This window comes from Siphateles boraxobius, unplaced genomic scaffold, assembly GCF_051911475.1.
Source record: "Siphateles boraxobius isolate OS27281-9 unplaced genomic scaffold, OSU_SipBor_1 77, whole genome shotgun sequence".
NCBI classification, from domain to species: domain Eukaryota; kingdom Metazoa; phylum Chordata; class Actinopteri; order Cypriniformes; family Leuciscidae; genus Siphateles; species Siphateles boraxobius.
The window spans coordinates 24,028,307-24,040,000 of record NW_027509205.1 but is presented as its reverse complement, the minus strand read 5'-3'; the positions used below and the strand labels follow the sequence as shown (position 1 = coordinate 24,040,000).

Sequence of the window (11,694 nt, the reverse complement as noted above, 5' to 3'; positions counted from 1 at the left end):
TATGTTCAATTGGTTGTATTATGCACTAATGTGTTTTCGTACGCATTAAGCTGTTCTCGTTTCAAATTAATCGGGGTGAATTAATCGGGATGACCCGATTTGTCATTTCACCTACGGGTGTTTTCTGCGTTTGACAATACGCTAAAGTTAATCTAGCTGTGCATTTAGCTTCCTCAGTCACAGTTTAGCGCTTTTTTTAATACTTTAATGTGTTAAGGAGTCTCCAACCTGATGAGACAGATTCATTCTCTGTCGTCATCGGTTTATTTCTCCTCCTGAAGAGAAAATGCAGATTTAAAGCCCAGAGTCGCGGGCCAGCACCCGTTAAACTGGATTTACAGTGCTAACAACACTTCGACGATGACGACCGTTAAACACATCGGCAGCCTTTTATAAATAAAAAAATGTGAATTATACTGTCATCATTTTACGACATCTCATTCTTTATCTCATGTGGATGCTCTGCAAAATACGCCAGGCACTTGTAAAATATTCTGCCGTATTATCTCAACAGCTGGTCGTAATGATTGTAAGTCACACTGTATGAGATCACAGTCGCAAAGAAAGCAGTGTTTACTAGTTTAACTTCCACTATTATGCGCTCATCCTGAAGGAATTCCGTGTTTCCTCGTGGATTGGAGAACCGAACGCGTGAACTTCCATTCAACCCGGAGTTTCCCTGCTGAAATCTGTAGCTACGTTAATCGTCATCCTAAAAATATCTACATCTGGAACCTCATTTCCACCAGAAAAAAAAATGCTTTGGTAAATCTTAATAATGACATAAAAAAATAAAAATTATAAAGACATATTAAGTAAAACGTTTTACTTTTTCAGTCATATTTGTGACATAAAGTGAAATTATGACATAGGCTAGTAGGTCACAATTATATGGCATACTAGATTAAAAAGTCAAAATATGAGATAAAAAGGTCATAAATTCAACGTTTTATCAATTTTGACTTGGTACCTCATGATCTCACCTTTTATGTCACACTTAAAGGGATAGTTCACCCAAAAATGAAAAGTATCCTATATTTACACATCCTCAAGCCATCCTATGTGTTTATTGTTTCAGCTAAACACAATCTGAGTTATATTTTAATAATATGGCCCAGCTTTATAATGGGATTGAACAGAGCCTGCATTTTGAAGCCCAAAAAAGCACATCCATCCATCATAAAAGTAATCTATACGGGGTCATAAAGGCCTTCTGAAGCGATGCGTAAGAAACATATCCATATTTATAATTTTATATAGGCTACTATAATCACTGGCTTCCGGTAATGTCTGTATGCAAAGCGAGTTCTGGCAGAAGAGTTTTTTATGTATCATTTTGACTTTTTAATTCATAATTTTCATCATACAATTGATTTAGTGTCATTTTGTCTTTTCATCATATGACATAATTTAGAATTGTTATGTCATATTCATGATTTACAAAAGCATGATTTTTTTCTTATATGGTGGAAATGGTCTTCCATGGAAATCTGTCTTCATCCATAAAAGACTCAGTCTCAGATCTCCAGGATTCTGCGCCTGCCGTATTTTTATTTTCTTGTAATCTTGTTCCCACTGGCTGATCGATCAGTCCGCTGTTTTCTGTCTGGAAATGTTTGATAGATGTGACTCAGGACTTTTAGTGTGCCATGATCCCTTTAACTGTGCATTTGTAATGATTTTGTTGGGTTTGTTAAATAAAGCAGCTTGTGAATGAATGTATTGTGTGTTTTGTTCTGCTGCATTTATTTCCACAGCAGGATCACATCAAAACACAAACGATACTCGGTGGCTTCATCAACATATAGCATATTTAAATTAGTCCTGATGATTATATATATATATATATATATAATGGGAAAGGTCATTACATTTTAAGTGTTGCCTGTGTCCAACTATATTTTGATAGCTAGATAGAAAGATTAATTTAAAATCCAGTAGGCCTAATGACTGTAATTGGTCAAACCTGACAAGTGCGTTTAAGTGTTACTGATAACACGACAATGCTGTTTACTTAAAGAGCGATCTGAATCCAGATACTTGATTTTAAAAATACTATGTTAATTTCAAAAATGATAACGTTCTATTTTTGTTTTATTTTTTATTTTGATATTTAATAGGTCATTTTATTCTGTATACGCGACACATGTTTATTACATCATCAGCGCGCGCCAAATTCAACATGGCGACCGTTGTTTAGTTGTTTTTAATCTGCGGTTCCGAATCCTAAACCCAAAACCATTGAATCCGACAGTCTTTCTCGTCTTCATCCACCATGAGCGATGAGAAGGAACCCGAGGGCCGTAATTTCTTCATGGGTTATGATGATCTGAGCGACAGCAGCAGTGATTCGGACAGTCATGAGTCCAGTAAGAAGAGCCGCATCGAGCCGGAACCGTCCGGATCCTCGAACCCACAGAGCCGCAAACGAGCCGCCGAGCCGCTGCCGAACCCCGACGACCTGTTCCGGTCCGTCAGCAAACCCGCGTTCCTCTACAACCCGCTCAATAAACTCATCGACTGGGACAGGAGAACCGTCAAAGCGCCAGAAGAGGTCAGTCTGAACCCCATCAATACTCACATTACTTTAAGATGTTTATTTTATGTTTAGTGCTGCTAGTTAATAATACATTGATTTAATTAACGTTGTTACTCCTTTTCATTTTCTCGTAGTCGTCACTGAGCGTCATCTCAACATATTTATCGAACGATTATGTTCAACGATAATATTTAACTTAAATTTAAATAAACAGTCTACCAAATTAGTACATGTGTGAACATTTGATACCACAGTGTCTTAACACACACACACACACACACACAACTGAGGGTCACTGTGGTTGACGGTATCGGGAAACACTGTGTTTTATATATATATATGCTGTCAAATTGATTTATCACATCTAACATAAAAGTTTGTAAATATATATGCGTGTATTATGTGTGTGTGTGTGTGTGTGTATATATATATATATATATATATATATATATATACACCAACATTTACTATATATACGCCTCAAAACTGTTAAAATTGAATAAATCTCACAAATGTTGATTTGTTGGTTAATAAAGAGCATAATCGTTCAATAAATATGTTGAGATGACGTTCAGTGACGACTACGATGTGTGTGTGTGTGTGTAACATTTATGTTAGATGCGATTGATGTGATTGCACTATTTTATATATATTTACGAGCTTATGTTAGATGCGATTAATCTCGATTATTCAATTAGAATAGACAGCATTAATATAATTTAATTTTAAGTATTCACTAAAAAACGAATATAGTGTGTGGTATTAATATTGAATACCTCCAAGAATCAGTAGCCTACTTTTCAAAAATATTTATTATTTATCATAACCTATAGGCCAGTTGAGTGAAATCTTTCTGATTTGATATAGATGTGTCGTCACATACTCTTCTTGTTTACTTTGTGGAAGAAATTGTATTTTTAAGATGTGTGTGACCATCATATGACAGTAAAAGAGGACAAACCTTATTCTAATATGGAATTGTATTGCCTAGCAACACCATAGCGAACACCCTAGCAACCACCCAGAACAACCTAGCAACACCATAGAAACCACCCAGAACACCCTAGCAATCGCCTAGCAACACCATAGCAACCACCCAGAACACCCTAACAGTCTTATAAACAGTCTGTGTGAAAACCTCGTCACAAGATGTTTTTGATCAGTTCTGAACACCTCTCGTCGAGGAGTGGGACTTAAATATGCCATGCAGGGATATATAAAAGATGCCGTCCTTCACTGTCACACTCTATAATCACTCCGTGTGACTGTCACTGCTGGCCTTTTCTTGCAAGAAAATACATTGGAAATGTTTGTTTCTTATTCAGTGTTATAATTTAGTTTGCCACCACAACTTGTGAACTGTTTTTCAGCCTGTGAAGGAGTTTAAGCTGTGGAAGAACAGCGCGGTTCCTCCTCCACACTCGTACGAGACGGAGGAGAAGAAGAAAGCTCCCGCTGGGATGGACATGGCCATTAAATGGTCGAATGTTTATGAGGACAACGGAGACGACGCCCCTAAAGCACCTGGAGGCCCCGCCCACTTCCTGCCCGAGGGGGAGGAGCCACAGGAGCCAGACTCTGGTAACGACAAACTCACTAACTCTAACAGCCGTTACACACCGCCTGCATGTCGCTAGTCTCTGTACGGCGAGTCGCTAGTCTCTGTACGGCGAGTCGCTAGTCTCTGTACGGCGAGTCGCTAGTCTCTGTACGGCGAGTCGCTAGTCTCTGTACTTGCGAGTCGCTAGTCTCTGTACTTGCGAGTCGCTAGTCTCTGTAGGGCGAGTCGCTAGTCTCTGTAGGGCGAGTCGCTAGTCTCTGTACTTGCGAGTCGCTAGTCTCTGTACGGCGAGTCGCTAGTCTCTGTACGGCGAGTCGCTAGTCTCTGTACGGCGAGTCGCTAGTCTCTGTACGGCGAGTCGCTAGTCTCTGTACGGCGAGTCGCTAGTCTCTGTACGGCGAGTCGCTAGTCTCTGTACGGCGAGTCGCTAGTCTCTGTACGGCGAGTCGCTAGTCTCTGTACGGCGAGTCGCTAGTCTCTGTACGGCGAGTCGCTAGTCTCTGTACGGCGAGTCGCTAGTCTCTGTACGGCGAGTCGCTAGTCTCTGTACGGCGAGTCACTAGTCTCTGTACTCGCTAGTCTCTGCTAGTCTCTGTACGGCGAGTCGCTAGTCTCTGTACGGCGAGTCGCTAGTCTCTGTACGGCGGCGAGTCGCTAGTCTCTGTACGGCGGCGAGTCGCTAGTCTCTGTACGGCGCGAGTCGCCAGTCTCTGTACGGCGGCGAGTCGCCAGCCTCTGTACGGCAGGGAGTCGCCAGCCTCTGTACGGCGGCGAGTCGCTAGTCTCTGTACGGCGGCGAGTCGCTAGTCTCTGTACTGCGGCGAGTCGCTAGCCTCTGTACGGCGGCGAGTCGCCAGCCTCTGTACGGCGGCGAGTCGCCAGCCTCTGTACGCCGGCGAGTCGCTAGCCTCTGTACGGCGGCGAGTCGCTAGCCTCTGTACGGCGGCGAGTCTCTGTACGGCGAGTCTGTAGTCTCTGTACGGCGAGTGCTGCTTGCGCTGGGACTATAGGCTTGAGCTTCAATTTTTATGAAATTATTCTCTAATCGGTTGCATATTATGTTGTGGATATATCCCTCGAATGTAAACTGCAGTCCCTTTTGTCTTGCTCTCTCAGATATTTCACATGTTCGCCAAAAATGACTAATCTAATTGGGAATGTCTGACATCGGTGCATACACACTGTAATAGACTTAGATCGATAAGCAGAATCGTCAGTGGCATTGATATTGATAATCTTATCAATTCCCATCCCTACGTCTGTCTATCTAAGACCCCTTTTGCGCCGACGTCACAGTTACGTCACGGCGTTAGCTGGAGGCAAAACAAAGTGAAAACTGGAGGCGGCCAATACAAACCAGCACAGATTCGGCTACATAAGGATCTTAAATTATTATTATTATTATTATTATTATTATTAAATGTCATCTTGTTGTGTTTCTGGGTGCAAGAATCACCTACAGGATCCAATTTTAAATTTTAGCGCATAATGTTTTCTGAATTATTGTGATTATTTGTGAATCATCTATTGTATACATTGTTGTGATTGATCGTGATAGACTTTTTGAAGAACCTGGGGCCTATACCATGAAGCCGGTTTAGGTGGCTAGCTAGCTATGTTTCAGTTTAGTTTGCGTCAACCCTGGGTTTTAGGGACCATGAAAGTGGTTTGGCTTTTAGCTGTGTTCATCGCCATAGTAACTGACGCTGCACGGCTAACCTGGTCCGGGTCAGGTGATGTTCCAGGTAAGAGGTTGCAAACTGAACTTGGACCAATCAGCTGTGAGCAAAGTGACACATGACTGATGCGATAAAGTCACTCCTCCTGTTTCTACTCCAAATTAAAGGTCACTTCATAGCAAATGATTTTTAAAGACAAAATCGTCTGGTTTTTAGTGATGCTTATTTAGAATAATAAATTTGTATGATTTAGATATTATTCATGTAATTATTAATCGATCACACGTACAATTTTAGTTTATCAATTATTTTTATGCACAGTTTAAATGAATAAATATATAAAGGTAATATAAATACGCTTTAGCATCAATAGATGAAGCTATAAACTAACTACACGTGAGCTTAAATGTTCAACTCTCTCTATTCCTTTATCAGCTGTATAAAATAACTTCACAACTTTTACTTGCACTGATATACAGTAGCGAGACTTTTTCTTTTAGTTGTCCTCTTTCATAGACCGTTGTTTTCTTCTTGCTGGGTAAATTTGTTTAAATTCTTACTATTTTAATACTTTTATTTAATAAGTGAATTGCGCTGCTTCTCTCGCGAGAAATTAATCTCAGTTTCACTCTTTCTCAGCGTGTGATTGGCTGTTTGCTACTGATGTCACACTTAAACTCCTAAACTCACGATCAAAGCCTGAGTTGACAGAGAAAGTTGATGATCAGCATCATGGTACCAACAAAGCCTGGTTGGATTGGTTTGGTTTTGTCAACTCGAAACTAATCCTGTAACCCTGAGTTTGTTCAACTACCATCATGGTACAGGCCCCTGGTAAGAAAGAATAATCAAATGCATGGTTAATTAATATAATTTTAATACATAAAAAATATTTCTATTTCTAGAAAATATTCACATCATTAAAATTGCACTGTAATGTCACTCTTTACATGGTCGTCTTCTGGCCTTGGCGCTGGGCAGGACCGCGCAATGTAACGTTGCCACAAGTCAAGAACATTCATCACATAGTTATAGGCATCTAAAGATGTATATGCCCTCAGTGTGTCTTTACACTCGGTTTCTCTATCAGGTGTAGAAGGCACTCGACCGAGGTAACGTTATTCCTGTCAGATCCTCCATTCATTGACTGAGCGTGTATGGGTCGGCCAATCTGGTTCCGTCTGTTAAAATTAACTTTTGCAAATAGCAATCGCACTCCTGGACAGTGAGTGACCTTGCACATTAAGATAAAATCGGATTTTCTCCAGTCATCGTTAAAAAACAAGCTAACAAAACTTGCAAACTAGCGTTAGAGAAGCGGCCAGAGGGATCGTTCTGCCTCCACCTAAGCTCCGCCCACATAAAACGTCATCATGTTTACCAACTGAAAAAGGGTCTATATGTCTATCTATATCTGTCTGTCTATATATCTCTATCTCATATCTATCCATCTATTAAGTGTTCCTCACCCTTTATCGCCACAGATGACGAGGACTCGCTGAAGAAATCTGCTAAGAAACGTCACGTTGAAACATTCCAGCAGAAGGAGAAGAGGAAGAGAGACATCGGCCAGGCCACGTCAGACAAGAACTTCGTGGAGGAGGAGAAGCGGATCCTGCGCCAGTCTGCGGACTGAGTGTGTGTGTGTGTGTGTGTGTGTTAGTTTATTTCACTCTTTACCTGTCAGGAATCAGCCTCTAGATGGAGCGAGTCCGGGACATTTTAAATGTGTAAATCCAACATCATGTCCATGAGTGTGTGTGAAGGGTGTGTGTGTGTGTGAAGGGCGATTATGGTTTGTGTTTTTGTTTTGGACAGCATTGTAAGTTTGATTTCAACTGTAAATTTCAAGCTTGTAAAAATTTTCCTTTGGTGGTTTTAGTTGATGTTTCTTGTATGTGTCTGATGATTTGTAGTTTCTCAAATTGATAAAGTCCTTCTCTCTGAGTCTCTGTTTGTGTATTTGTATCATATATTGTGTGTGTGTTTGTGTGTGTTTGTGTGTGTTTGTGTGTTTGTGTGTTTGTGTGTTTGTGTGTTTGTGTGTTTGTGTGTGTGTGTGTGTGTGTGTGTGTGTGTGTGTGTGTGTGTGTGTGTGTGTGTGAGAGAGAGAGAGAGTGTGTGAGTGTGTGAGATGGGTAGGTTTAGTTTAAGAGGAGAGAATACAGTATAAAATCATTGTCTATGGAAAGTCCTCATAAAACATGGAAACCGTGTGTGTGTGTGTGTGTGTGCTGATGTGAAACTGTCACTAGGTGGCGACACTGAATTAGATTTGATCTTCCAACACCAGGAATCATTAGGCTTTTTTTTTTTAAATGAAAAGTAATATCATGCAGAAATTCCTTTGGTAAATAAGCTTTGTTTAGTTATGCTGTCACATATTTAATCAGCAGAAATGTGTTTTCTACAACGATTTCCCCAAACTTATACCTTGTTTTGAGTAATATCATGGTCATACCGTGGTATCCTTTAATAAAAGCGATGGTGTCATTCATATTGTTTATTTTACCATAGTAAAGCTACAGTGAACAGTTTCTGAATGCTGAAGTGCCTCCTCATATCGTGTGTGTGTGTGTGTGTGTGTGTGTGTGTGTGTGTGTGTGTGTGTGTGTGTGTGTGTGTGTGTGTGTGTGTGTGTGTGTGTATGATCCTCCAGGCTTTTTGCTGGATCTGTTTTCCCGCAGGATGAAGAAAGTGTCTGTAATATTTCATGAAATGATCAGAGGGATTCCTGGGATTCTGTCGTCTCCTGTGGACATGAAACAGGTAAATATGCAGGTGATAAGATTCCAGCGTGCAGGAATGTGTGTGTGTGTGTGTGTGTGTGTGTGTGGCCTTGTCTCAAACCTCGCTGTATCTTCACGCCTGAATGAACGTCAGAAGTTTTACTTTTTTCAGGAGCAGAAACTTTTCCTCATACACTAACAGTCAGAGGTTTGGGGTCGGTAAGATTTTTAATGTTTTTCAAAGAAGTCTCCTCTGTGTTAATTTATAATAATAAAATATAATATTGCCAATCATATTCCAATGTAAATCAGCTGTTTTCTATGTGAATATATAGTAAAGTGTAATTTATTCCTGTGAATTTTCAGCATCATTACTCCAGTCTTCAGTGTCACATGATCCTTCAGAAATCACTATAATATGATGATTTGATGCTCAAGAAACATTTGTGATTATTATCAGTGTTATCAATTATCAACAATCAAACAGTTATTTACATTTTTGTTTTTCAGGATTCTTTGATGAACAGAAAGTTCAAAAGAAAAACATAATTTATCTGAAATATGATCTTTTGTAACATTAAACACTACAGTTCAACAGTTTGGAGTCAGTAAGATTTTTTTTTTTTTTTTTTGGGGGGGAAGAAAAAAAGAAATCAATACTTTTATTCAACAAGAATGCATTAAACTGATCAAAAGTGACAGTAAAGACATTTATAATGTTACAAAAGATTATATTTCAGATAAATGCTGTTCTTTTGAACTTTCTATTCATCAAATAATCCTGAAACAAAATTGTACACAACTGTTTTCAACATTGATAATAATCATAAATGTTTTTATAGCATCAAATCCTCATATTATAGTGATTTCTGAAGGATCATGTGACACTGAAGGCTGGAGTAATGATGCTGAAAATTCACAGGAATAAATTACACTTTACTATATATTCACATAGAAAACAGCTATTTTATATTGGAATAATATTTAATGCAGCCTTGTGAGCAGAAGAGACTTCTTTTAAAATCAATGAAAATCTTACAGATCCAGAAGACTTTTGACTGTATATTAATTGATAATCAATGAATTAAAGGTTACAAGAAAAGGTGTATCAGTTACTCTAATTCATCTTCCGCTCTTGAAGTTTAGGACAGAACCATATGATGAAAAGTTGTGAAATTTAGCACAAAGATCGAAGACAGTCTGAACATTCACCACAGACATTACTAACTCATTCCCTCTAGCGCCACCAACTGTCCACATTGCCGCGTTTCCATTTCCCTTCAAATTGCGCAAATTGCGAATTGTAAATACTCCCAATGGAAACACGTCAATTCCACAAAAACTCCTATTTATCGCAAAAAAAGTTTTTACGCTCGCATGAGGAGGTTTTTCAGACAATTCGAAAAAGAAATAATTCGCAAAACTGCAACGGAAACAGTTTTTGCGCATTTACAGTCACCTGACTTAGAAGACGCGGTGTGTTTGGACAGAAAACGAGACCGAGTTCTTTATTAAATTCATAAAAGACAAAATAATTACAGGAATACTGGATTATAAACCTCAAAGAAATGCCACAATCAAGACCTCGAAGCAGAAATGAGTGAGAAACACCCAGAAACACTCATACGATCCGCTTACAGTATAAGGGTCTTTCCTTGCCATTATTGATTGGATAACACATACACGTCTCCTTTAATTATTAATAATGGCCAGTGCAGTGACTGCGATATATGTAAACCCACCAACCAACATCCGTCGCCATGATTTTTGGAATGATTATCGCTATTCGCGAGAGGAAAAAAATAAGTTTTAGTCGCATAACATCGGTTAATGGAAACGCCGTAATTTCGCAACAGTTTTTAAAAGAAAAATCGTTTTGCGCAAATCTGTAATGGAAACGCGCCAATAACTTTTGAACCGTAAAGGCTAGAAACAACATCCTCATATATCTATTCAATTTAATTCAATTCACATTTATTTGTATAGCGCTTTTCACAACAAAGATCTTGTGAAAGAGAGACCATCTATCTCCTCAGACCCTGCTGACAAAAAAACATGTTATTCAAGTCAGTTCGTCAAAGCATTCTCGTTTGAAGTGAGCACAAATTCTACGAACACGCCAAAATGGATGAGGTTATGTTATATCTCCGCAACGCTTCAGAATATTCTGACCAACATTGGTGTGTGTGTTGACAACCTTGACCTGAGGATGCCTGCGCAGTTTCGGCACAGCGCCACCTAGTGGTCAGGAAAAATGCAATTTTTTTATTTCTTTGCTTTTAACTTCTGAACAAGTTTGGCCAAAAATCTCTCACAAAGAATAATTTTTTAAAAATTGTCACCCAACACTGACCATAGCAGATCAATTTGGCGTCAGCGCCACCGATAGGTCAAAAGTTATAGTCTCGTTACCTTCATTTATACAGCGCTTTTAACAATATAGAGTTTCAAAGCAGTTTTACAGTGAAAATAGGAAATTAAAGTAACAGAGATTGTTTAGGCTTTACAGCAGATCTAGAATAAAGTTAGTGTCCAGCTAAAGTTAGTTTTGATTGATTCACTTCCGTTGCAAAGATCATTAGTTATTAACTTAGCGGCCGCTAACACGACACCGTTTTAACTGAGAACAAAAACTTCTAAGGTGTGCTGGCTGTTTATTTGCACGATAACAGTGTTCGGTGCTCGAGAACAAACTTTGAAATACGTTCCAAGGTGCAAGCGTTGAACATTTTTGAAAACGTGATCATCACCGCGCAAACTTCAAAAACACGAATCCACGAAAATGCTGACGGCGTGCACATATAGGTATGCGTGTTTATATCTATATAGTCTACTCTGTATGACTGCAGACGCGTAGAGTTTCTTTACAAATGTACATCGCCAAATCACTTGTCCGGCCTGCATAATACATCATTATTTTTAAAAAGTAGAACGTTCGGTTTACGAAATTTTTCGTAATTTGTTCGTAAATTTAATCCACCAAATTGTTCAAAATGGGAGGAGCCACTTTTACTAAAATGGCTGTAACTCGTGAAGGGAATGAGATATTTTCACCGAACTCAGCGCACATATGAACGAGCTCATTCTGTGGTCGCGTTGAAAAGGACGTCACGACCGGCCACTTGGTGGCGCTATAACAAAAAAAATACGAAAACGGCTATAACTACTTAGCCGCTAGTCCGATTG

The 11,694-nt window shown here is 39.3% G+C and overlaps 2 protein-coding genes across 5 annotated transcripts in view; both read left to right on the top strand.

Moving 5' to 3' along the window:
* ddah1 (dimethylarginine dimethylaminohydrolase 1) overlaps positions 1–1,718 on the top strand; it is a 96,177-nt gene extending 94,459 nt beyond the window's left edge. For 3 of the 4 annotated variants that reach the window (XM_077218667.1, XM_077218666.1, XM_077218665.1), the window contains one exon: positions 1–1,718. This exon is cut by the window's left edge and continues 1,626 nt beyond it. The gene's annotated coding sequence lies outside the window, so the exon portion shown is untranslated. The other variant, XM_077218664.1, reaches the window with a different exon arrangement.
* A 432-nt stretch (positions 1,719–2,150) lies between these two features.
* cunh1orf52 (chromosome unknown C1orf52 homolog) lies at positions 2,151–7,726 on the top strand. The gene is made up of 3 exons (XM_077218668.1): positions 2,151–2,554; positions 3,910–4,120; positions 7,264–7,726. The coding sequence occupies exons 1-3, from the start codon at positions 2,276–2,278 to the stop codon at positions 7,413–7,415; spliced, it is 642 nt and encodes a 213-aa protein (XP_077074783.1). The 5' UTR covers positions 2,151–2,275; the 3' UTR covers positions 7,416–7,726.
* The last annotated feature ends 3,968 nt before the right edge of the window (positions 7,727–11,694 follow it).

Coding starts and splice junctions, on each gene's coding strand:
- cunh1orf52 (XM_077218668.1), top strand. CDS start 2,276: ATGAGCGATGAGAAGGAACCCGAGGGCCGTAATTTCTTCATGGGTTAT. Junction 2,555..3,909: donor CCGTCAAAGCGCCAGAAGAG/GTCAGTCTGAAC, acceptor ACTGTTTTTCAG/CCTGTGAAGGAGTTTAAGCT. Junction 4,121..7,263: donor GCCACAGGAGCCAGACTCTG/GTAACGACAAAC, acceptor TTATCGCCACAG/ATGACGAGGACTCGCTGAAG.